The 25642-nt window shown below is 35.2% G+C and overlaps 1 protein-coding gene across 5 annotated transcripts in view; it reads left to right on the forward strand.

The window, feature by feature from the left end:
* Positions 1 to 25642, forward strand: part of RALGAPA1 (Ral GTPase activating protein catalytic subunit alpha 1) — a 246382-nt gene that overhangs the window by 115219 nt on the left and 105521 nt on the right. For all 5 annotated transcript variants that reach the window (XM_081146267.1, XM_081146266.1, XM_081146269.1 and 2 more), the window contains 9 exons: positions 2292 to 2485; positions 2740 to 2838; positions 3570 to 3725; positions 5025 to 5153; positions 10134 to 10259; positions 11410 to 11468; positions 14711 to 14819; positions 16136 to 16246; positions 24669 to 24737. In XM_081146267.1, the coding sequence (XP_081002393.1) occupies positions 2292 to 2485; positions 2740 to 2838; positions 3570 to 3725; positions 5025 to 5153; positions 10134 to 10259; positions 11410 to 11468; positions 14711 to 14819; positions 16136 to 16246; positions 24669 to 24737 (1052 nt within the window). The remainder of the gene's footprint in view (positions 1 to 2291; positions 2486 to 2739; positions 2839 to 3569; positions 3726 to 5024; positions 5154 to 10133; positions 10260 to 11409; positions 11469 to 14710; positions 14820 to 16135; positions 16247 to 24668; positions 24738 to 25642) is intronic.

Raw genomic sequence — 25642 nt, forward strand, 5'->3', positions numbered from 1 at the left:
GCAAGGCTAGTAAAATGAATACTCATAAATCCTTTAGATAAATTCACAAGTTGCTAATGTTTGCCACTTTATCCCTTTCTAAATATGTACACAGGCATACAAAAAACGTCCCACCATCCCTTTTTTTAAATGTTTTCCTTCTGAGTCATTTAAGAGTGAATGACTACACACCTAAATACTTCAGTGAGCATGTCCTAAGAATAAGTGTACATTTATTTCCTGCATAACCACAATATAATGGCCACATTCAAGATACTTAATGTTGATGTATCACTGTTGTTTTAGTTCATAATTAAATTCCTCGGTTATCCCAATAATATCCTTTGTAGCTACCTCATACCACCACCAGCCCAACCTAGGATTTAAAGAATCACACATTGTGCCCTGGCCAGATGGCTCAGTTGATTGGAGCATCGTCCTGTACACCAAAAGATTGTGGGTTCGATCCTCGGTCAGGGCACATATGGGAGGCATCTGATCAATGTTTCTCTATCACATCGATGTTTTTCTCTCTATCTCTTCCTCTCTCAAATCAGTTTTTTAAAAATCCTCAGTGAGGATTTTAAAGAAAAGGAACACACATTGTTGCTTGTTTTGTAATCGTTTAATATTTTGTTTACTTTGAGAAGGATAAGTTAGGGTCAAAGTAGTTGATTTATAACTATATTATGAAGGGTCTGTAGGGAGGGGAGATGTTAACAGTGATAGTTAAAACTGCAGGCTTTCTTTTATTTTAGTGAATTTAGACCAGAAGCCTATTTTTTATTATTGCGAAAGACTACTCAGTAGCTTTTTATTAATATAATCAGTTGTACGCTTTACAAGCAAAGAGAAAAAAGGTAAACATTAAGAGTAAAGATGTACATATACTAACAAACATAAGTTATCAGTACATTGAGATTTTTATCAAGCAGGAAAACTTTTTACTGACTTTCTAATGATTTTGCCATTTTTACTATATACATTGAATAGAATAATGGGTTTTTAATGTATTGTACACCTGAAACCTATATAATTTATTAACCAATGTCACCCCAATAAATTTAATAAAAATTTTTAAAGAAAGATTAATAGATTTTTTTTAAAGCTGGAGTAGACCTGTAATGATATTCCAGCTAAACCATCTATTTTACAGATAAAGTGTAGCCTTAGGGAGGTTATTAAATAACTTGTACATCACATAATTAGTGATAGAAATGACACTAAGATCCAAGGTTACCTATATTTCTTACATATAATATTTCAAATATTAATAACCAAAAATATATGGAAATTTTAGATTATGTTTACATTTTAGTAAAAATATGTTTTTCCATGTCATTGTGATATTCCTTTTAATATTAGGTCTGACATAATTGTGAAATATATTTCTTTGGAAATTTTAACTACAAAAAAACTGGCTTATAAAGACTTCCTACAGGAGCTGCCTTTAGCATGAGATTTTATATATATATAAATATATATTTTTTTAATATGTCTTTATTGATTTCAGAAAGAGGAAGTGAGAGGGAGAGAGAGTGATAGAAACATTAATGATGAGAGAGAGAGTCATTGATCGGCTGCCTCCTGCATGCCCCCTAGTTGGGGAGTGAGCCCGCAACCTGGGCATGTGCCCTGACCGGGAATTGAACTGCCATCCTCTGGATCATAGGTTGATTCTCAACCACTGAGCCATGACGGCTGGGCTATAATAATAGCTCACTTTTTAAAAAAAAAATCCGCACCCGAGGATATTTTTTCCATTGCTTTTCAAAGAGAGTGGAAGGCAGGGAGAGAGAGATTGATGTGAGAGAGACACATCGATTGGTTGCCTCCCACCTGCACCCCAACAGGGGCTGGGGATCAGCCTGCAATGGAGGTACATGCCCTTGGCCAGAATCGAACCTGGGACCCGTCAGTCCATGGGCGGACACTCTAAACATTGAGCCAAACCAGCTAGGGCAGAGATTTTATATTTGATGACATAACCTGAAGTAGTTATTAGATAGAGTATGTAGTTGTAAATATGATTTTTATGTCAAACATAAATTTCTTTATCTGGTATCTTCATCATTTCCTCCTTAGGTAAATATAGATAGAAGCACTATTGAATAAGTAAATTATTGCCATAATAAGGAATTATGAACTGGTAATGTTTTCACCTTATCAAAAAAAAGATAACACTAATGCATATTGACATTTCTTTTATTTACTTTTATAGATACTTAAGACTGTTAATTCATCTCTTTTGTGTTTTTGTGATCAATTCTCCAGAAAAATTACTGACCCTTCTGTATTATTTTTTTCTATAGAAATCAGTGAGTTTCCATCTGAATGTTGTAGTGTGATGGCAGGGGGTACTCTCACAGGATGGCATGCTGATGTCGCTACTATAATGTGGCGAAGAATGCTAGGCATTTTGGGAGATGTCAACGCTATTATGGATCCTGAAATACATGCTCAAGTTTTTGATTACCTCTGTGAACTTTGGCAGAATTTAGCTAAGGTAAAAAAGAAAAGATATAAGGGGAGAAGCAAAGTAAAATAAAGTATTAAGAAGCAGAAGCCTTAAATAACATGGTCACACCACCCCTCTACCTCCTTATTATATAACTGGTGCTTACCATGATGAAGTCACTTAACCATGATTAAATATGTAGTTAGTGGTAGATACTGGGCATGATCTCAAATTTAAGGTAAAACAAATTGGAAGAAAGAACACTTTTCATAGGTTTGTTGCATTTTATTTGAAAATTACAGATTAGAGATAACCTCGGCATTTCAACTGATAACCTGACCTCCCCTTCTCCACCAGTTTTGATTCCTCCACTGAGAATTCTTACACCTTGGCTTTTCAAGGTAAGCAACATATAAAATATTAATTTAAACATTTCATTTAGCATACAAGTATGTGGTCAGTCTTAAACATTTGACAGATGTTTGAGCTGTTGTATAGTCTTCTAGAGCACTTAGTTTTCAGTCATTAGGGGTTATATAGTGAGGAGAGTGGGCATAGCAAAATTATTGTACAGATGCATCATTTTTATAGAAATTTGTTTTCACTGTGTTTAATGAAATGTTAACCTTGAATTTGTGTCATAAAATGTATGCACTTTTATTTATTTATTTTTAAATATATCTTTATTGATTTCAGAGAGAGGGAGGGAGAGAGAGAAATAGAAACATCAATGATGAGTCATTGATCAGCTACCTCATGCATGCCCCCCCACTGGGAATCAAGCCTGAAACCTGGCCATGTGCCCTGACGGGATCGAACCTCGATCTCCTGGATCATAGGTCAATGCTTAATCACTGAGCCATGCCCAGCTGGGCTGCATGTATTTTTAAAGATGTTATTCTTTTAAGTATCATTTAATATGTTTGGTACATTTTACTAAGTGAAACTGTGGTTGTTCATACCTGCTTTGTTTCATTTTAATGATAATTGTTTAGGTAAGTCTGACATTTAGTTCAGTAAAGAAATTAAGCCAACATAGAAATAAATGAAGATAAATATTTTTCAAATGTTTAAGTATTTAACAAATAGCATTTATTTTTGAGTATTAAAACCAGTATTTTTTTAATTGTAGGCAACCATGTTGACTGATAAATATAAGCAAGGTAAATTGCACGCTTATAAACTTATTTGCAATACAATGAAAAGAAGACAAGATGTTTCTCCGAATAGAGATTTTCTGACACATTTCTATAATATAATGCATTGTGGATTACTTCATATTGATCAGGTAAATATATATACAGTTTTTATTAAGTTGCTTTAATATGTTTACCTTTGGATTCTCAATTCTGTTTAACTCTTAACATTTAAGGTCTAGAATTAAAGTTTTTTCCTATGTAGTGGTTTACTTACAAGTTTTTTTCATTTTATGACCTTGTTTTTGAAATGTGAAAAAACAAGCTATTGTAGTTAAGGGATTGAGTTGATTATTAAATGCATCATTCCTCTAGCGTTATACCAAATAGTTTACTTTTTGAAGAGGTTAAACCATCGTTTGCTTATGTTGACAACATTTTAAACATTTTGTAAATATTACTTGAGACATATGGATTTGTGCATCTACTCATGCAGTAGTTAGAGGTTTTTTCCACTCTAAGAGTCAGCACATCACATTTTCTCATTACCATAAATTGTATGAGCATAATGACAATTGTGTTGACTTAACGTTTTTATCAATCACAATCATTACGTTATATAGTCATAGTTATGACTCTAGAACATTACTTCAGGGGTGTAGATCCTGGCCATAAAACTAAAAAGTGTGGGAAGTTAAAAGTAAAAGTAATGCAAGCATTTTTATCAAATGTGGTTAAATTTCACTTTCAGTTCATTTAAAGAGCATTAAATTTATATTAAAAGATGATAATTGTATCACTTTCTGAAAAATGAGAAGACTTCTTGCATTAATTAGAACTAATTTCAATGTTCTACCTATATCTCAGAAAAATTGACAGTCTTACTAGAAAAAGAGCTTTTGTTTAAGATAAATCATATTGAGTAATGCAACGTAATACACAGCATTCTCATTGTAAATTCCAAAGGCAAAGTGGATGAATAACCAAGTTAAGAATATTCCCTCAAGAATACCTGCCTCTAGATTTCCCATGCTAGATACCTATCAGAGGACTTCAACTTATCTAAAAAAGAGAATCTCTTCAGTTGCCATATAACTTCACCCTTGAGAGTCATCGTATGGAAACAAATAGGTAGCAGGAGGAACTACTCTGCAATTCACTTTTAACCCTCTGAAACAAAGAGCCTTCCACCTTACTCTGTAGTGTGAAAAAAAATGCTCTATTGGTGTCAGTTAAACAAACGTGTTTTAAGTTTACTTCCCTTTGACAGAATATAATAATAAGCATGGCTTATTTGGAAGAATTAAAATTAGTCTTTGTAATTACTCAGCCAATATATAGTAATGACCTGTTTTATTATTTCATGTGAAAACTATTTTTAAGGATATTGATTAGCTGATACTCAAGATTACATTGTGATATTCTTTCCCTCTTCTTTCCTTATTGCTAAGGATATTGTCAATACAATCATCAAGCACTGCTCACCTCAATTTTTTTCACTTGGTTTGCCTGGTGCCACAATGCTTATTATGGATTTTATTGTAGCAGCTGGCAGAGTGGCTTCATCAGCTTTTCTCAATGTAAGTTTTTATTTCCTGTTCTTCATAATATAACAAACTTTAGTTAACCAGGACTCAACTAACAAAGCAACAAAGGAAGATCTATTATTGATAAAAATATAGCAATCTAATGTTCAGGAAAGTTCACATTTTAATTGGAATTGTTGCATCTCCCACATTAAAAAAAGTAAATGAGAAATTCTGAAGTATGAGAAAGTATTAAAATTAGTTGATGAATTGACCAGGAGCTATAAAAATGGACTAAATCTGATAAGCAAAACAGAATTTTAAATTCAATAAATGTAAGGAAACAGAGAAAGAGGGAAGAAAGTAAAGAAAGGGCAATGGGCTATAGCAAAAGAAAAGAAAGAAACAGATGAGGTTACCCAGAAATATGCTCTAGGAATACACTCTAACCTCTAAAATAGCATTTGAGGATTTTTTTATACAGCTATGGAGCTATGAGGCAGTGCCAAGTAATTCAGTATAGTTGGAACATGTTCATTTTAAATGGCAGAGGTAAACTAAAGAGAAAGACAGTGACTCTTTATAGTGCTAAAGAGAATAGATTTCATCCTAAGGAAAGAATGAATAACTATTGAAGGATTTTAAGAAAGGGGTAACATGATCAAATTTGTATTTTAGAAAGATCACTCTGGAGCAAAGTATAAATAAGAAATAATAGTTAACTGAAAGCCTACTAGAAAATTCAGAGAGTATTTGGGAGAGAAAAATCAGGAATACTTGACTAGAACCTTTTAACTTGCAAAGCAATTTTACATACATTTTTTCATTTATAAGGTGCAAAAGACCAATAGTGAATGAGGAGGAGTTCTATTTGTGGCATAGAAAGCTGCCTGTTAGACATGCAGTGAGATGTCAGGAAGGCCATTGTATGTATTACTCAGGAGCTCGAAGGAGACTGAAAATGTATAGCTGGGAAACATTACTTTATAGATGGTTTTGAAACCCATGAAACAGATGCAGTCACCTAGAGGAAGTGTGCAAATAAAAGAAGAACCTGTGTTTATAGCTAGTTAGTAATCTCATTTCTCCAGTTCCCTGAGAACAGTGATCATGTCTTACTCGTATTACATCTCCAGGGCCTAGCCCAGCATCACACTCATAGATGTTTATTAATCAAATGTGTAAGTATTTATTCAGCACCTAGTATGTGTTAAACATGGTGCTAAGCTCTTTTACTCCTATTAACCTTTTGTTTCCTCTTGTGTATAAAATGTTCCTTTGGGTGGAATACAGAAGGATATAGAATAAATGAGATAAAATTGTGCTCAAGCAACATATAGTCGGTTGCTGGGAAGATACTAAAGTACATTAACAGCTATAGAATATAAGACAACAAATAGGAGGAGCTTAGTATAGTGGTTAAAAGCATGGAGTCTAGAGTTAGTCTGCCTGGGTTCAAATCCCAGCTCTGCCACTTACTAGCTAGAGACCTTGTGCAAGTAATTTCTCATCATCCATATATTGCAGATAACCTTCCTCATAGGGTTATTGTATAAGGACTAAAATAATATTTGTAACATGATTAGGACATTATATAACACATTGTGCAACATGAGAGTTTGTTAAATAAAATTATATGGTAATTCAGACAAAGAAGAGATCTTATTTGTTTAGAGATATCGGAGAGGTTTCATGTAAAAGACACTTGAATATATCCTTGAAAGATTACTAGTTTTGTAAGTCAGAAGGGAGCGGAGGAATGGTATTCCAGGCAGAGGGAAACAGGCATGAGTAAGCTGTGTTCAAGGAATGACAATCCATTTTGTTTAGAAGCTAGTTAATCTAACTAGAGAGCAGTAGATAGAAAAAAACAGAAAGATATTTTAGATCCCAGTTACCCAAAATGTGGTCTGCACACAATAAACATTTGTCATAATCTTGTTAGTTGTTAGAAATACAGATTCTCAGACGTACTGAAATAGAATATGCATTTTAACTGTATCCCAAATGATTGGCATGGACATTTACGATTAAGAAGCACTGCTTTAGACTACTACATCTTGGAAGGTTTTGAATGCCAGGATTCAGATTATAACTCTACATTAGATAAACAGGTTTATTAAAACAGGAAGAGAGATGATTGAATCTGTGCTTTGGGAATATTAAATAAGTATATTAATCTAGGAGTAGATTAAATGGAAGACAAACTAAAGATAGTAAACAAGTTATAAGGCTATTATATTATCAGTGTACACAGATGATCAATCTTTTGGATACTGTCAAAAAGTTTATAGAACTTAGAGTTGACTGATACATAAACCAATGGCATTTTTTTAAAAATTTATCTTTATTGTTGAAAATATTACAGATGTCCCCTTTTTTCTTCATTGACGCCTTCCACCCAGCACCCACTCCCCGACCCAGGCTTCACCACACTATTGTCTTTGTCCATGGATTATGCATATATGCATATAAATTCTTTGGTTAACCCTTTGCAGTCGTTTGTCTACTCTCAGCCACCAAAGCTTTTTTACCGTTCCTGTCGTATGTCTACTTTCAGCTACCAAAGCTTTTTTACCGTTCTGGTCGTATGTCTGCTCTCAGCCACCACAGCAAGGAACCATACGAATCTTAACTCTGTTCATTCATGTATCAGTTCATAATTTCTCTGAAAGCTCTTAATTCCGACCAGTACGACTCCCACGTCCAAATTTAATACGACCGCAAAGGGTTAATCTCTCCCCACCCACCCACCCCTAACTTCCCTCTAGGATTTGTCAGTCTGTTCTATGCTTCTGTGTCACTGAATCTGTTTTGTTCATCAGTTTATTATGTTCTTTAGATTCCACACATTCTTCTTAGTTGCCATATCTTTTCTTATGCTGTTGAGCATCCTTATAATCATTATTCTGAACTCTGTATCTGATAGATTGCTTATCTCCATTTTACTTAGCTCTTCTAGAGAATTCTCTTGTTCTTTCTTTTGGGACTTTTCTTTGTCTCCCCATTTTGGCTGCCTGTTTGGATTTGTTTCTATGTATTAGGTAGATCTGCGAGGACTCCCAGTCTTTTTGGAGGGTCTCTGGTGCAGGCCAATGTCAGACACTGTTTGTGACTGGCCTTGAGTAACCTGTTTGAAGCTTTCTGCACTCCACAGCTTGTGGTTCTCCCTGCTGGGGCTGGGTGCATTTGAAATGTTCCAAGATGTGCAGCAAGGTCTGCTTTTCCAAGCTCTAGGTTCTGAAGCAAATCAGATAAAGACTGAGCACCTGAGACTCTGAGACTGAATTTTATTCAGTCTCTTAATGAGCCTCAGCCTGTAGAAACTCCACAGGGTGGGGCAAGAGGTTTTACAACAGGGTGGGACAGTTGCTTCCCCCACAGGCAAAAGCTGCTTGGCTGGCAAAGGTCTGCCTGAGAAATATGTCCTCTGCAATATGGAGGATTGACTCAGCATAGGAATCTGCGCTCTGTCTCAGAAGCCCCCATCCCTGGATTCTCCTCACACAGCTCTACTCCAGTCTGCCCTCCCTCTGTCGGAGCCCAAGGTGACTGGCTGCACATAAAATTTTGTGCATTAGCCCTTTAAGAAGGTGCCTGCATTTCCAGCCATCTCTCCCTGGCAGACAGAAACCTGGCTGCTTTTTATAGCCATGTTATGTGGCACCTTTCTCAGTTCTGGTGCTCTTGGCTAGGAAGCCCAGCCTGGGGTTTAGGCCCCAGAGTCCTCAGTGGGAACCCCCACACCTGAGATATCCCTCCTGACCTTCCGCTGCTGCCTGTGGGAGCCCAGCCAGCCCTCTCACACTTCTGCACTTCCTACCAGTCTCTATGTGGTCTCCACTTTTCCTCCTTGGTTCTGAGAATGCTCTCCAGCTAGTCTTCAGTTGCAGTTGATTATTCAGGATGGTTTTTCTGTATTTTAGTTGTAATTCCAGTTTGGCCCCTGGAGAATGTCAGTGTAGCTTCCACTTAATCTGCTGCCATCTTGAAATCTCCTCAGGATAACTTACTTTAAATCGGGACAGTGGCTACCATCTTACTCTGCCCGTTTATGCTGCTGTCTAGATTATTTTTTAAATACAGAAATGAGTTTTGTTGGAAATCATAGTAGAGTACTTCATTGCCCCTATTATAGCATTTATTAACATAAGGAAGTTCTCTTGAAGATAGGTTCTTGATTTTTGTGAATAGAAGTATTGTATTTCTAATAGATTTTTAGCATTTTTCTTAAGTATTAAACATGTAAATCAGTTTATAGTTATTTTAATAAGTATAGCAATATATTAGTAGGTTGATGTTAGTATTTGGTAGGCATGTAAGAAATCAGAGAAGAAAAAGAAATGTTCAGTGCTGATACTTCTGAAATGGCTTAACACAGCTAAGGAAAAAAGATGAAAAGTTATCTTCATCTGCAGTCGAAGCATAAATTCTAATTCGCTTTTAGTAAGTGGTACAGGCAGTGTTTTTTTCTCATGTGCATAATACAGAAACCATCTAGACTAGTGCCTGTTTCTTGAAAATATAGTTAACAATGTTGTCCTTAGTTATTTTACTCATCCGTAGGTAGTAACAAATAAAATCTAGTGGCATTGAGTCATGTGCTCATTAGAACAATGTGTTGTCAATTAACCAACATCACCCCAATAACTTAATATTTTTTTAAAAGAACAATGTGTTATGCTATATGAGTTGCCTTTAAAACAAAAGTATTTATATTTTTCCTTAAAATTATGGTAATTTTATGCTGTTAGCTAAGCTGTATTTTTATTTGTATTCTCATTAACTGTGGTTAATTTCTGCTTATTACCTGCTCTTGAAAGCTCTGCTATTTGTTCCATTTTTTGAGAATAATAGTAGTTTATATGGAAAATATAGTGAAAAGCTGAATCTTTTTGTGTTTCCCCTTTTCTTTTTAAATTTTGTCCTGTTTGCTCACTTCTCTTTGTAATATGGTTAGGGGATAAAGTAATTTTTTTGATAATTTAATTGCATAAATACATTTTAAAGGTTTAAAAAATTGGTTACATGTAGGCACCAAGAGTGGAAGCACAAGTTCTTCTGGGATCTTTGGTTTGCTTTCCTAACTTATATTGTGAATTGCCTGCTCTTCATCCCAATATTCCTGATATTGCTGTGTCTCAGTTTACAGATGTTAAGGTAAGAAATCAGATGCTAATTTTTAGCAATTAAATGATTGTATAATCATAATGTATATTCAATAAAATTTGTATTCTTTCTTTTCTTAGAAATCCACACAATTGTTAAAGAACATTAACCAGCCATACTTTTCAGAACACAAAGGCTGGACTGTTTATTGGAGCATTGCCTTTTTTATGTTTATAACTGCTTTGGAAACATTTTTTTATTATTGAACCCATTCATGTGTCAGTCTCTTACGATTCATTCACTCACTCACTGAACATTTATTGAAACATCTTTATATGCCAGATACTAGACTGGTAATATAAGGCTTCTAAGATTAAGATGGCACTAAACCTGCTTATTGACTCTCTCCCTCTCCCAATTTCCCAGTCTGAAGAGTCAAACAAAATGTAATAGAATATTCTGTTCTGCTATAGGAACGGGGGTTTAGGATCCCATGTACATAAAGCATTAACAGTCTTGAACAAGAGGTGGTGCAAAATTTAAAATGCCTATATAATTGCTGATGGAACTTATCCCAAATAGTAAACCTTAAAAATAAAGATAATAGTGTCTGGTTAGGAGCAGCTATGCTCCTAATTGATTACAAACCTTTTTAAAAATCTCAAGTGAAAAATCAGCAAAAAGTTATTTGGGGCTGCTATGACAAAATACTACAGACTGGGTAGCTTATAAAAACAACAAAAATTTATTTCTCAGATTTCTGGAGGCTGAGAAGTCCAAGGGTTTAGCATAGTCACATTAAGGTTAGGGCCCTCTTCTGGTTCATCCTGGGCCTTCTCCCTGTGTCCTCACAAAGTAGAAGGAACCAGGAAGCTCTGTGGGGGTCTCTTTTGTAAGATCATTAATCTCATTCAGAAAAGCTCCACCCTCATGACCTAAGCACTTCCTAATACCATCATCTCTGGGGGTTAGAATTTCAACATACGAATTTTGAGGGGACAAACATTTAGACCATAGCATTTTATTCATTTAGCTAATTTTATGAGTAACATTGGCCTTTATTAAAAATATGTATGTGAGAACAAAGACTTATGTTTTATTTCACTATAGTATTCCTACCACCTGGTATAGTAGCCATTCTGTAAATATTTATTGAATTAATGAATGAACTCTTATCATTGCTATTTCTCCTTTATTTTAGGAACTTATAATCAAAACTGTACTAAGCTCAGCAAGAGATGAGCCCTCTGGTCCTGCACGGTAGGTCAGATTAAGACTTGTCATAATTATTCTGTGTTTGGAATCTCACTTTAGAAGTTGATTGAATTATTTCAAAGTCCACATTGTTTCAGATACACAAAAGCTATTCTGAATTACAAATTTAAATTGTTTGGATGATTAAATACTTTTTGCATGATTTAAATATGAACCTTCTTTCATTAAAAAATAAAATACTAATCACCCTTTTCAGTATCTTTACCCTTTGTATTGAAAATGACTTCTTTTAATTATAATTAAGTACATTTTGCTTTTCCTTTAGATTGTATTTGTCACTGTCTCTTATGCAATACCTTGAAATGTAGTAGTTACCCCATGAATGTTTGTTAATTTGAATTAAAATAAAATATTTTTATTGTAGAAAGTAGTATATTTAAGAAAATAATATATATGGATATTAATAAATGTTTGATCAGTATATTTTTAATAACTGGAATATAAGTAATATATTCTATTTATTTATGATTTATGTATACAATATATTATATAATATGTATTATAAATATAAGATTTTTAGAATGTTTTCCTTTTTAAATGTCTTATTGAGAAGCAAAAATTTATCATTTTCTGTTTCACTAAACCTTTCCAAAAAAGATTGAGATTTAAATCAGTTGGTTGCCACCGGGCCGGGCATAGCTCAGTGGTTGAGCGTCGACCTAGGATCCAGGCAATCAGGGTTCGATTCCCGGTTGGGGGTACATGCCTGGGCTGCGGGCTAGGCAGCCGATCAATGACTCTCTCATCATTGATATTTCTATCTCTCTCTCTCTCCCTCTCCTTTCCTCCCTCTGAAATCAATAAAGAGATACTTTAAAATAAATAAGCAAATGAAAATATCTTAGCACCTTGGAACCAAAAAGCATTTCTTAAAATCAACCAATCAGTTAATCAATCAATCAATCAGTTGATTGCCAAATAGCACATCATGTTTCTTCTCATCCCCAAAATATCATTAATTCATATAGTATTATATTTCTTTAATCTAATTCTAATATGTCATTAGCTTCAACAGTAGTCTGTGTTACTACTCCTCTGACCTACATCTCTGCAGTTTCCTCTTTCCCAATTATCTACACATTTTTTGACCCAGAGTTCATGAAAATACAGATCATGGCTTTGACCATTTGGATTTTAATTCTGATTTAAACCTCTTATTTTTTTTCCAGCAGTAAAAATAATGTAAAATGAGCAGTTTGCTTAAATGAGACATAGCTCCAGCTTTTTAATTCAGTTCCATATTTTTCTCACTTAATAGTCAAGTGAACTAAAAGCAAATCTCTTTGAGTAAATTTTTTACATTAATTTCATTTTAATACTGCACATCTCCAGAAAATGATGCCCTTTCCATTATACCATATTTGCATTTCTGGTAGGTTTACTCTCAAATTTGATTAGTTTAAATATTCTCTAGTATTTTCTATGTTAATAATGACAACCTTTTAAGTTTCTAATAATTTTCCTATAATGTTTAATATTGTTTTGTTTACTTCTCATCACAATTCTGAGTTAATGGAACCATCATCATTCTTCCAATTTTGCTAGCATGAAACCAATTCCTTAGAAAGCTAACAGTTATTAAGCCCTTTCTATGTGCCAGACACTGTTCTAAATACTTTATTACCTCATTTAATCTTTGCAACAACTCTAGGAGATAGTACAATTTGTATCCTCCTTATTATAGGAGCCCCGGTTATTTAAATAATTAGCCCTATCACCCAGAAATGGCAGAGCCATGCTTAAAACCTTGACAGTTTGTCTTCAGAGCCTTATTAGATGCATAAATAATAATTGCCGAATCAGATTTGAACCTAGAGCTTCAGATTCTAGATTTTCTGCCTTTTTCTTTTTAACTGCATTGCTTCTCAAGTAAAGAATATTGAAGCCTGAAACATAGCTGCCTAGAAATAGACTTGGGAATCATTAACACAAGAGCTTATATTAAGGAGTAGATCTTAGAAGCTTTTACCCCCTTCCCCCCCCCCCCCAGATTGATCTGGAGTAGAGAGTTCAGCCATACTGGGAATAATCTAGATTATTTGGACATCTTTAGGGATGTAGGAAACTGTATGCGTGTATGGGATCATACAGACATGCAAACACAGGTCTTATTCCCTGTTACCAAAAAAACCTGTTAAGCAGTTGCATTCCCAGTCTGTGCCTTTAGTTAGCTGTATCCATAGAGAGCTTTGCTTCACTTTTGGGTTTAATGTTACTTGATGATTATAGCTTTTTTTACTGCTAACCATGAAACTTGGTTATTTAGATCTATAAATATTACCTAAGATTTATGGGTAAACGATAGTAGGGGAGAAATAAATCCGTGGACTGGTTAGAAGACTTTCTGGTAGTTTTGATAGTAAACAATTTATAGCATTGACACTGTGCTAGTCTGAAAGAGAGGACTTAAGAGCTGATCCCGTGTGTTCAGGAAGTAAAATGTTTCTGCATTGAATTGTTCTGAAATTTAGCATTCTACTGAATTTAAGAATATCAGTATCAGGACTTGCCAGGTATACTGGGACACTAGAAGGAGTCAACTTTTTTTAATTTTTGGCACCATTATATTCTTCATCAGAAGGTTATATTTGATCGCACTAATGGAATTCCACTGATTTCTGACCGCAAGTTACTCCCTTCAAGCTGAAAATCAGTTGAAGTAGGGAAATGAAGTTTCACAAGACATTAGGCAAAAATTCTACAAGTTCTGTTTCTGTTGGAATCCCTTTATAAAGTATATACATTTTATTTGTGTACCTAATTTGTTTTTTAAAGAGTTTGTAGCTAGCTATGTTAAATTTAAAAGATAAGAAAATATTTGACTTACCTCAGCAACTTCTTGTTTTTGCTTAAGTTCACTTTACTGCTATCAGTTAATCAAAGTACACTTTTTTTTGAAAGGTTACATATTTGTTTGGGAATCTTTATGAAAACATCAATTAATTAATATGGATTTGTTAGAAAAATCCTGCATATTATCTCTGCCTATGATCTTGGTACTGAATTATAATTGAAAATTAGATTTAGAGTTGGGGATGTGCTTTCCTCTTACTTTCTCTTCCTAAGAAGAGCAGATGTACAGAGTAACAAATTGATCAATTTACTTTAACAGTGCATGTTCATTCTATGATGGCTGGTTGTGGATGTTTTGGTTGTGGTGGTGGTTTCATGTCATTTAAAGGCTCATACACTTTTATTAGTGTCATTGTTGGTTGCCTTTTTTGCAGATGTGTAGCACTTTGCAGTTTAGGTATTTGGATTTGTGAAGAACTGGTCCATGAGTCTCATCATCCGCAAATTAAGGAAGCTCTGAATGTAATTTGTGTTTCCTTAAAGGTAAAATGACAAAAACAAAACTATTTAGTGGAATATATTAAGATAACATAGAATCATGATTATTTTTTCTAAATGTTAATTATATGCTGTGCCTTTACAGATTTAAAACATTTAATAAATGTTTTCATTAATTTGTTATTATATTATCTCCTTGATCCTGACTTTTTCAAGAGTGGTCCTACTTTTGAATTTAGACTATCTTAGTAATGACATATTTTATCTCATTGTTTTATGTATTTGGCTTTGTTCCTAAAATACATATGGATGACTCCTAAAAAGGAAACAAGTTATTTAACAACATATGTAGGGTTGCTTATTTTTTCTTTATCGGTATTTTTGTAACCTACTATTTGATCTTTATTACTTCTGAATTTTTGAGCTGCTCAACGTTTTGAATTTATCATTCAGGTTAAATGCCCTCTTTGTGACCAAAATAAGATTTGTTCAGAAATAACCTAATTATTTGGAGAGTCTAAATGAATGGATGGACATTTTTGTTTCTGAAAGGATGCATAATATTTCTATCTTAATACTTATAATACACTCTATAGGACTGTAAAGATACAAAGTACAAATATTACTGATTTGACAGATACTTCTGAGCATATTCTAGTTTGAGGCGCTTTGTTAGGCTGAGTAAGAGATACAAGAATGAAAAGAATTATAAATATTAAATTCAAGAGATTAAGGATCTGATGTCTGAAAAAGATTAAAATAAGAGTAATCAAATAAAAAAAGCTGAGATAACCAAATGAGTTGTACATGTAAACTGCTGATTGAGTTCAGAGGTAGCAGAGATCACTTTGGCTTAGGTACCAGAGAAGAATTTAAAAAGAGGAGACTTTTGGTCAGGGCTTGAAGAGTGGGTAAGATTTGGTCATAGAGAAACATAAAAAGTATCACTTTATGCCTTTGGGGAGTCATTTAAGAGTTTTAAGCATAGAGAATGTCAACATCAGAGGAGTTCTTCAGAAGCTCAATTTGGAAGTATTATGTCTAGTCGATTGGAATGGGGAAAGATTGATAATAAGATGAGAGGCTGCTACAGAAATGTAGATAAGAGAAAATGGAATAAAAGTTAAGTGAGGACAGTCAAACATTACAAAGGAAAAATAAAATTGTCTTTGTAATGAGTTGTGATTTTTAATTAATTTTGCAGGTGTATATTTATCTTCCTAATAATATTTTAACACATTATAAATGTAGAAAGACAAAAAGAAACATGAAATTTAAATTTTTTCAGCAGCTAATGCGTTGATGCATAATAGTTCAGGAAGAAATTTTTATGTGTTTTTTTTCTTTTGTTGTTATTACAGTTTACTAATAAAACAGTAGCCCATGTAGCTTGTAACATGCTTCATATGCTGGTTCATTATGTACCTAGACTTCAAATTTACCAGCCTGACTCTCCCTTGAAAATTATTCAAGTAAGTAATTTCTTATTTATTTCTTATAATGACCTTGTTAAAGATTTTTAGATTTGGATACCTTGAAATATCAAATTACGTAATAGTTTTCAAATTTTGCATAAGTAAATAATGACAACCCAGGTGCATTTTTGAGTATCAAAGTTCATGACAGTACCTTTGTGTTTTATGTTAGGTGATCGTGTTCTTGTTTTTAAATGCTACCTGCAGATTTACAATTGCCATTGTCTTTATGAATATGCATTTGGCTTCATTCCCTCTTTTAGGTTAAGAAAACATGCCATCCCTCCAGTTACCATATCAGGACATTATTTTTATTCATTACTTTTCTTTCCCCTTCAACCAGTTATTCATAGTTTTTATTTTATTTTAATTCCATGTTTTCTACACTTTCTTCCATATCTAAACTATTTCAGCCCTTTCTTATTTCTTTCTTGGTATACTGTAATAGCCTTCTAATTGATCTCCTGGCTTCTGAGGTCTTCCCCCTCAAATCATCATTCATATTTACATGACTTTTATGTCACTTACCTGAAAAAAAACAAAACCAAACAAAATCTTTGAGTGGTTTTCCTTTGCCTATAAAATAAGATCCAAATTATTTAGCTGGGGTTTTGAGGCCTTCAGATGAGGATGCAACCTATCTTTTCAGAATCATGTACATATTCCTTTCAAATACACTGTAGTCCAGACACCTGGGTTGGCTTATTATCAGCTAAACATACCCCTCACTCCTTCTTACCTGAAGTGCTCTGATTTTCCTCTCTACATCCCCCTACCCCCATTTTCAGTTACTGGTTTAAATCCATCTCATCAAAAAACAAGAACTCTTACTTGTTCTCTCTAACCAGAATTTATTATTCTTCATATTGTAACATTTTTAGTAAAGATGGTAATTAATATTTATTAAGCATCTACTGTGTACCAGCTACTACACCAATCACCTTCCACATGTTATCTCATTTAATTCTTAAAAGTCTTTTGAGGTGAGCAGTTATCTTCCTCCCTCCCCCCTTCCCTTAATTTAAGATGAGAGAACTGAGCATTTAGTAACTATGTAAAGTCACAGCTAACAGGGCAGTGTTCACACTCAGGTCTGTAAAATTTCAGGTCTATGCTTTTCCCACTCAGCCATGTTGCCAGCCTCTATTACAGTAAATATACTTGTGTACAAATTAATAAATGTTGGCTGCAGCTATTATTTTCAATGGGGACATGATAACTGGATGTAAATATGAATATGCATCTGTATGCTAGTATGAAAACATTTCAAGAATTTACTCTTTAAGATTGCTTATTCTATTTGAAAATTAAATTTGTTCTTTAAGCAGTTTTTTTCTTCTCATTTGAAAGCCTTCAAATCCTTTTCCTTATTTTCTTTATCAGATTATCTATTATTAATACTTACCTAAGTACTCAAGTGTGAAGACTTGTTGCAGATTGCTTCACTATACATTATAGTGGCCAACTGCTACAGTTGAACATAAAGAGTTACTATACTTCACCTCTAGTTGAATGTAGGAATGGACTCCCACAATAATGAATCATTTCACTAATTGTTACTTATTTGCATAGTTAGGAATTGAAGCTCAGTTCTATTACCATTATGAAGCAGGTGCATCTAATATACTAGATTCTGCTGGTAAACCTTTACTGTATAAAGTATATAGAGAAGGATTTTTCTACCTGGTGCATTGAAGCAATAATTTATAAAAATATAATAGCATACAATAAAAACAAATTTATCCCTGTACATTTTTAGCAAGCACATAAAAGAGTTGATTGTGATCAAGAGATTCCCAGGGTAAATAACGGTATATTAATATTTTGCCTTTTAATTTATTATTAGTTAATATTCTCTGTATCAAATTTGTTCATGTACTATTCAGTGTATAATATGTTAATTTAAAAGCCACATTATAATATATCTTGTTTTTTTAAACAAGCATATATTTACATATATATGGAAACATCTAGAAAGACAAGAGAATAGATTTCTACACTTCCCCCCAACTTTATTGAGGAATAATTGATAAATATAATTGTATTTAAGGTGCACAACATGATTTGACATTGTGGAATGATGACCAAAATCAAGATAATTAACACATCTTTTATTTCACACAGTTAACTTTTTTTTATGGTGAGAATAAATTTACTCTTAGCAACTTTCAGATATTCATTACTGACCATATAATTAACTATGGCTACCATGTTGTACATTAGATCCTCAGAACTTAATGTTATAGCTGAAAGTTTGTACCCTTTGACCTACATCTCCCCATTTCCCTTCTCTCCCTTCAGCTCCTGCAACCACTGTTTTACTCTCTGTTTCAGCTTTTTTTTTAGATTCCACATATAAGTGATACCATACAGTATTTGTCTTTCTCTGCTTGGCTTAGTTCACTTAGCGTAATGCCCTCCAGGTTCATTCATGTTGTCACAAATGGCAGGATTTCCTATATTTTAAAATGGCTGAATAATATTCTGGTGTGTGTGTGTGTGTGTGTGTGTGTGTGTGTGTGTGTGTGTGTGTACATACGTACTACATTTCCTTATTCATGAGTTGAAGACATTTAGTTTATTTCTATATCTGGGCTATTGTGAATAATGCTGCAATGAACATGGGTGTGCAGATATCTCTTTAGGTACTGATTTCATTTTCTGTCAGGAGTGGGATTGCTGGATCATCTTGTAGTTTCATTTTTAATTGTTTTGAGGAACTGCCATACTGTTTTTCATAATGGCTGTACCAGTTCATATTTCCACCAACAGTATATAAGGCTTCCCTTTTCTCCCAAGTCCTTGCCAACAGCTATTATCTCTTGTCTTTATGAAAATAGCCTTCCTAACAGATGTGAGGTGATATCTCATTGTGATTTTGATAAGCATTTCTCTGATGATTAGTGATGCTGAGCACTTTTCTTACAGCTAGTAATGATTTGAATGTCTTCTTTGGAAAAATGTTTATTCAGGTCCTTTGCCCATTTTTAAATTGGATTATTTACTTTTTTGCTATTAGTTGTATGAGGTCATTATATATTTTGGATACTAACACCTTATCCAGATACATAGCAAAGATTTTCCCCCATTTCATCGGTTTTCTTTTAAATTTATTGTTTCCTTTGCTTTGCAGAAGCTCTTTAGTTTAATATAGTCCCGCCTGTTCATTTAGCTTTTGTTGCCTGTGCTTTTGGTGCCTTATCCAAGAAATCAGTGCCAAGACCAATGTCAAGAATCATTTTCCCTATGTGTTGTTCTAGGAGTTTTATGGTTTCAGCTCTTATATTTAAGCCCTTGATTCATTTAGAGTTAATTTTTGTGAGTGGTGTAAGATTTAGGTGCAATTTTATTCTTTTGTATGTGGCTATTTAGTTTTCCCAGCACCATTTATTGAGCAGACTATCCTTTCCCCGTTGTGTGTCTTGGTGCCTTTGTCAAAGATTAGTTGACTGTATAAGCATAGGTTTGTGTATAGGCGCTCTCTTCTGATCTACTCTTATGTGTGCCTGAGTTTATGTCAGTACCTTACTGTCGTGTTTTTATTGCTATAGTTTTATAATGTAACCTGAAATCAGGGAGTGTGACGCCTCCAACTTTCCTCTTTCTCAAGATGGCTTTGGCTCTTTATGGCTTCTTGTGGTTCCATAAAAATTTTAAAATAGTTTTTTCTGTTTCTGAGAAAAATGCCTTGGAATTTTGGGTTTCACTGAATTTGTAGATCGCTGTAGATGGTATGAAAAATTGAACTATGTTAATTCTCCCAGTCTATAACATGGAATATCTTTCCATATAATTTTAATTACCCATGGTCAACTGCAGTACAAAAATATTAAATGGAGAATTTCAGAAATAAACAATTTATAGTAAATTTTAAATACTACGCTGTTCTGAGTAGCATGATGAAATCTCACATTGTCCTTCTCAGTCCCACCTGGGATATGAATCATTCTTTTATCCAGCGAATACAGTATCCATACTGTGTTCGATTCTCTCCCATTAGTCACTTAGTAACCATCTCAGTTATTGGATCATCTGTCACAGGACCCCAGTGCCTGTGTTCAGTAAACCTTATTTTACTTAATAAAGGCTGAAAAGTGTAAGAATAGTGGTGCTGGCAATTCAGATATGCCAAAGAGAAACTGTAAAGTTCTTCCTTTAAATGATAAGGTGAGGTCCAGAAGGAGGCAAGATGGCGGCGTAAGTAATAGCTGTACCCGCCACCTCACACAACCACACCAGGATTGCAACTGAAATACAGAGCAACCATAACTCAGAACCTCCTGAAATCTCTGAACAGAAGCCCTACAACCAGGGAACTGAGGGAGCATTGAGACCAGTAGGAGGAGTGGAGACGCAGGTGGATGGGGCGAATCTCAGTGATGCGACTGTGGGCCCACACCCAGCGCCACAGGTTAAACCTGGGAGGGATGTCTCAGCGGTGGAGGCTTCCCGGAGGAGTGAGGGGTCCCAGCCACAAAGCAGGCTCCGGGGCTAGGAAGAGAAATTCCCACAACTTCGGGCTGTGAAAACCAGTGGGGACTGTCTCTGAGGGACGCAGAGGTGACAGGAGTCCCAGGCTTTCCTTGTAAAGGGCTGGCGCACAGACTCACTCAGACATGCTCCCTCTGAGCCCCAGCCCCAGGTAGCAGCTTCAAAGGAACCCAGGACACTTGGGGAGGAACTACCCTCTCTGAAATTGGGGCAAGAGCTGGAGGGGCAACTTTCTCCCATGCAGAAGAGCTGGCAGAGACCATTGCTCCTTTGGCGAGCCCTCCCCGCACAGAGCCGGCAGGGAGGTGCCATATTTGAATCGCCAGCACCTGACTCACACCTTTGGCCTCACCCGGGTGATTCCCAGAGGCCCTGCCCCTCCCCACCTGCAAGCTTATCCAAGCCATTTCCAGGGGCTTTTCTGTGCAAGTAGCCTCTCAAGCCTCATGCTTAGAACTTTCTAAAGTCTCTCAAACAAGCAGCAGTGTGCCCCATACAACTTGATAAGTGGCCCCAGGCCTGGCACTACTGGCAGCCTGCATTGGTTCATAGCTTGGCCTCCCCTGGACAACACCAAGCCCAGCACAAGTAGCAGCCAACTACAGTTTACTGTGTAGCTCATGCTGGGTGGCCCTGGGAAAGGCACTGGCACAGGCTGACTTTGCACCTCCTGGGAGGCCCCAGAGACAGTGTACCTGGTGGTCAGACTCGACCATACTGGATTACAACCCTACCACATCCACAAGTGACACACTCAAGGGGCACACTTAGTGAACATCAAAGCTCCATTGACGTAAATCCTGATCCATAGGTGTGTCTCCAGCACAGCAGCTCTTTGGCTGTAGTTTCAGCTTGTCTTCACAGCTGATTGGCGGAAGGTCAATTCCTCCCAGTGATGCCAACAGCAACCAAGGCTCAACTACAACAGGACAGTCCACACAGCCCACACAGAGGAGCACCTAGAAGGCCCAGCTCAGGTGACTGGGGAGGCTGAGCCACTGGACCCTACAGGACACCTACTACACAAAGCCACTGTACAAATTCCAGGAGACATAGCAGCTTTACCTAATACATAGAAACAAACACCAGGAAGCAGCCAAAATGTGGAGGTAAAGAAACATGTCACAAAGGAAAGAAGAGAAGAAAGCTCTAGAACAGGAACTAAATGAAATAGATCCAAGCAAGCTAACAGATACAGAGTTCAGAATTTTGTTTATAACAACGCTCAAGCATATTATAACAAAAACAACTGAGAAAATCGATGACATAATAAAGTACCAATTTGAAATGAAGGCTGAACAAACTGAAATGAAGATTAATTTACAGGGAATCAACAGTAGAGTAAAGGACGCTGAGAATCAAATCAGCAGTTTGGAACATGAAGAAACAAAAAACACCCAACCAGAAGAGCAAAAAGAAAAAGAATCCAGAAATATGAAGATAGTATAAGGAGTCTCTGGGACAACTTCAAGCAGCCCAACATTTGTATTATTGGGGTCCCAGAAGGAGAAGAAAGAGAGCAAGAAATTGAAAACCTATTTGAAAAAATAATGACAGAAAACTTCTCCTACATGTGGAAAGAAATAGACTTACAAATCCAGGAAGCACAGAGGGTCCCAAACAAGAGGAACCCAAAGAGGCCCACAGCAAGACACATCATAATTAAAATGCCAAAGGTTAAAGACAAAGAGAGAATCTTAAAAGCAGCAAGAGAAAAGCAGTTAGTTACCTACAGGGGCGCACCCATTCGACTGTCAGCTGATTTCTCAACAGAAACCTTGCAGGCCAAAAGGGAGTGGCAAGGAATATTCAAAGTGATGAAAAACATGGGCCTACAACCAAGATTACTCTACCCAGCAAAGCTGTCATTTAGAACTGAAGGTCAGATAAAGAGCTTCACAGGCAAGGAAAAGCTAAAGGAGTTCACCACCACCAGACCAGCACTACAGGAAATGTTGAAGGGTCTTCTTTCAGAAGAAGCTAATGAACAAAAGAATCTGACGAACTAAATAGATCCAGAGATATTGATGCATGTAACAGATGATCATATTTCAGAGGGAAGAGGGAAGGGGGGTGGAGGGTGGGAAGAGATTAACCAAAGAAGTTATATGCATATATGCATAACCCATGGACACAGTCAATAACAGGGTGAAGGCCTGGAGAGGGGGTGGGAGCGAGGTGGAGGGGGTCAGTTGAGGGGAAAAATGAAACACCTGTAAACTTTCAACAGCAAAGGTAAATTTAAAAAAATAAAAAATAAATAAATGAAGAGGTGAAAGTCGGTGATCTTGCTAAGATCTACAATAAGAATGAATCTTCCATCCATGAAATTGTGAAGAAGGAAAAAGAAATTTGTGCTAGTTTGCTGCAAGAAAGACCACATTCACATAACTTTTATTAGAGTTTATTGTTATGATTGTTTTATTTTAATATTAATTACTTGTTAATCTCTTATTGTGCCTAACTTATAAATTAAACTTTATCATAGGTATGTATGTATAGGAAATAGCATAGTATATATAGGGTTTGGTACTCTCTGACATTTTAGGTATCTACTGAGGATCTTGGAATGTGACCCCTGTGGATAAGGGAGAATACTGTATTTCCATCTTCCTCAATTTCATTCACTTTAGGGTTTTGTGTATGTGTGTTTTTAACTGTATTTATTGGGGTGACATTGGTTAATAAAATTATAAATTTTTTCAGTATACAGTACTACAATACGTCATCTCTATATTGTACTGTGTGTTCACCACCCCAAGTCAAGTCCCCTTCCATCACCATTTATCCCCCTTTACCTTCTACCTCTCTCAGCTGCATGGCAATCACCAGACTATTACTGTTTGTCTTTGTCCATGAATCTTTCTTTTCTTTTTTTCTTAATCCCTTCACCCTTCTCACCCAGCCGCCAACCCCCACCCCTCTGACAGCGGTCAGTTTTCTGTATCCATGAGTCTGTCTCCACTTTGTTAGTTTATTTTGTTCATTAAATTCCACATATAAATGAAATCATATGGTACTTGTCTTTCTTCACTCATTAGTGTTTTATAGTTTTCAGTATGTAGGTCTTTTACCTCTTTGATTAAATTTATTCCCATTGTATTGATTTTGATGCTAATGTAAATGGGGATATCTTTCTTCATTTCTCTTTCTGATAGTTTGTTGCTTGTGTAGAAATGCAACTGATTTTTGTGTTTTGATTTTGTATCCTGCAACTTTATTGAATTCGTTTATAGTTGTAACGGGTTTTTTTGGTGCAATGTTTAGGGTTTCCTATATATAAGATCATGTCATCTACAAACAGAAATAGTTTTACTTTTCCCTTTCAGATTTGGATGCTATTTATTTGCCCAATTGCTGTGGTAGGACTTCTAGTACTATGTTGAGTAGAAATGGCAATTGTGGACATCTTTGTCTTATTCCTGATCTTAGATGAAAGGCTTTTAACATTTCACCATTGAATATGATATTAACTGTGGGCTTGTCATGTATGGCCTTTATTTATATTGAGGTACATTCCTTCTATACCTAATATGTTGAGCAGAGTAGATACCTTGAGTGACAGAATTGCAGATGATTTTTATAAATCTTTTTGCTTTTCTATATATATATTTTAATTTTCTATTAGAACATATGTTATCTGTGTGTTTACACATATTGATTCATGAGTTGAGTTTGTGAGAAATCCATATATAGTTCACAGCATATGTAAAGTTGATTCTGTACAGGAGGATTGTAAATGATTGATAGTTAAGTGTACTTGAAAAGCTTACATATTAAAAAATTACTTTGAAATAACAGTGTTAATGTTTCAGGACAAACTTGCAGCAATAGATTTTATATCGTTTTAGCATTAACATTAACATTTTAGAATGGACATTAGTTAAACATATTTTGTGGGTTTTTTCCTTTTTTTTTTTTACTGTAGATCCTGATAGCCACTATTACCCATCTTTTGCCAAGTACAGAAGCTTCATCTTATGAAATGGACAAGAGGGTAATTTAAATTTTTTATGCTATTTAATATAGTTATGTACTAAAATATCTATATTTTAAAATTGCAAAGTTATATATATTTATATGGTAAACATTCATTCATCTTGTACTTAAAATTGACTGTAATGTGAAATGTATCTATTTTTTAAGTGTAACAAATTATATTTTCATCCAAATTTTAACTTAATCATAGTCATTTGATGAAGTCTTTGAATCTCAGGATTTTAAGGAATATTGGAGGACATTCTATCCATTTATAATTATTTTGAAATTAAGATTGGGGAGCTAGGTGTGTACAGTGTCATTGGGTGTCATTATTTTAGGCCCGCTCAGCAGATAGAGCTAGAAAGTAGAGAATATGTATATATTCACAAATATATATATATACATATATATATGTACACACACACGTATATATATATATATATTTATTTATTTTATTTTATTTTATTTTTAATATTTATTGATTTCAGAGAGAGGAAGGGAGAGGAGAGAGAGAGATAGAAACATCAATAATGAGAGAGAGTCATTGATTGGCTGCCTCCTGCCCTCCCCCTACTGGGGGTTGAGCCTGCAACCTGGGCATGTGCCCTGACCGGGAATCACCGTGACCTCCAGGTTCATAGATTGACACTCCACCGTGACCTCCAGGTTCATAGATTGACACTCAACCACTAAGCCATGCCGGCCGGGCACAAATATATATTTTATGTGTTTGTACGTGTGTGTGTGTGTGTGTGTGTTATACAGGGTGTCCCAAAAAAATGTATACATACTTTAATAGCTGATAGCTCAATTGATGTTTCTTTTTTCTCAGACTTAACCCATTGTGCCTTTATAATTATTCAAAGTGTATATACATTTTGGGGGGACACCCTGTATATATATATATTTCTTTACTATCTT

Source organism: Miniopterus schreibersii (assembly GCF_964146895.1).
Source record: "Miniopterus schreibersii genome assembly, chromosome: 1".
Classification (NCBI taxonomy): domain Eukaryota; kingdom Metazoa; phylum Chordata; class Mammalia; order Chiroptera; family Miniopteridae; genus Miniopterus; species Miniopterus schreibersii.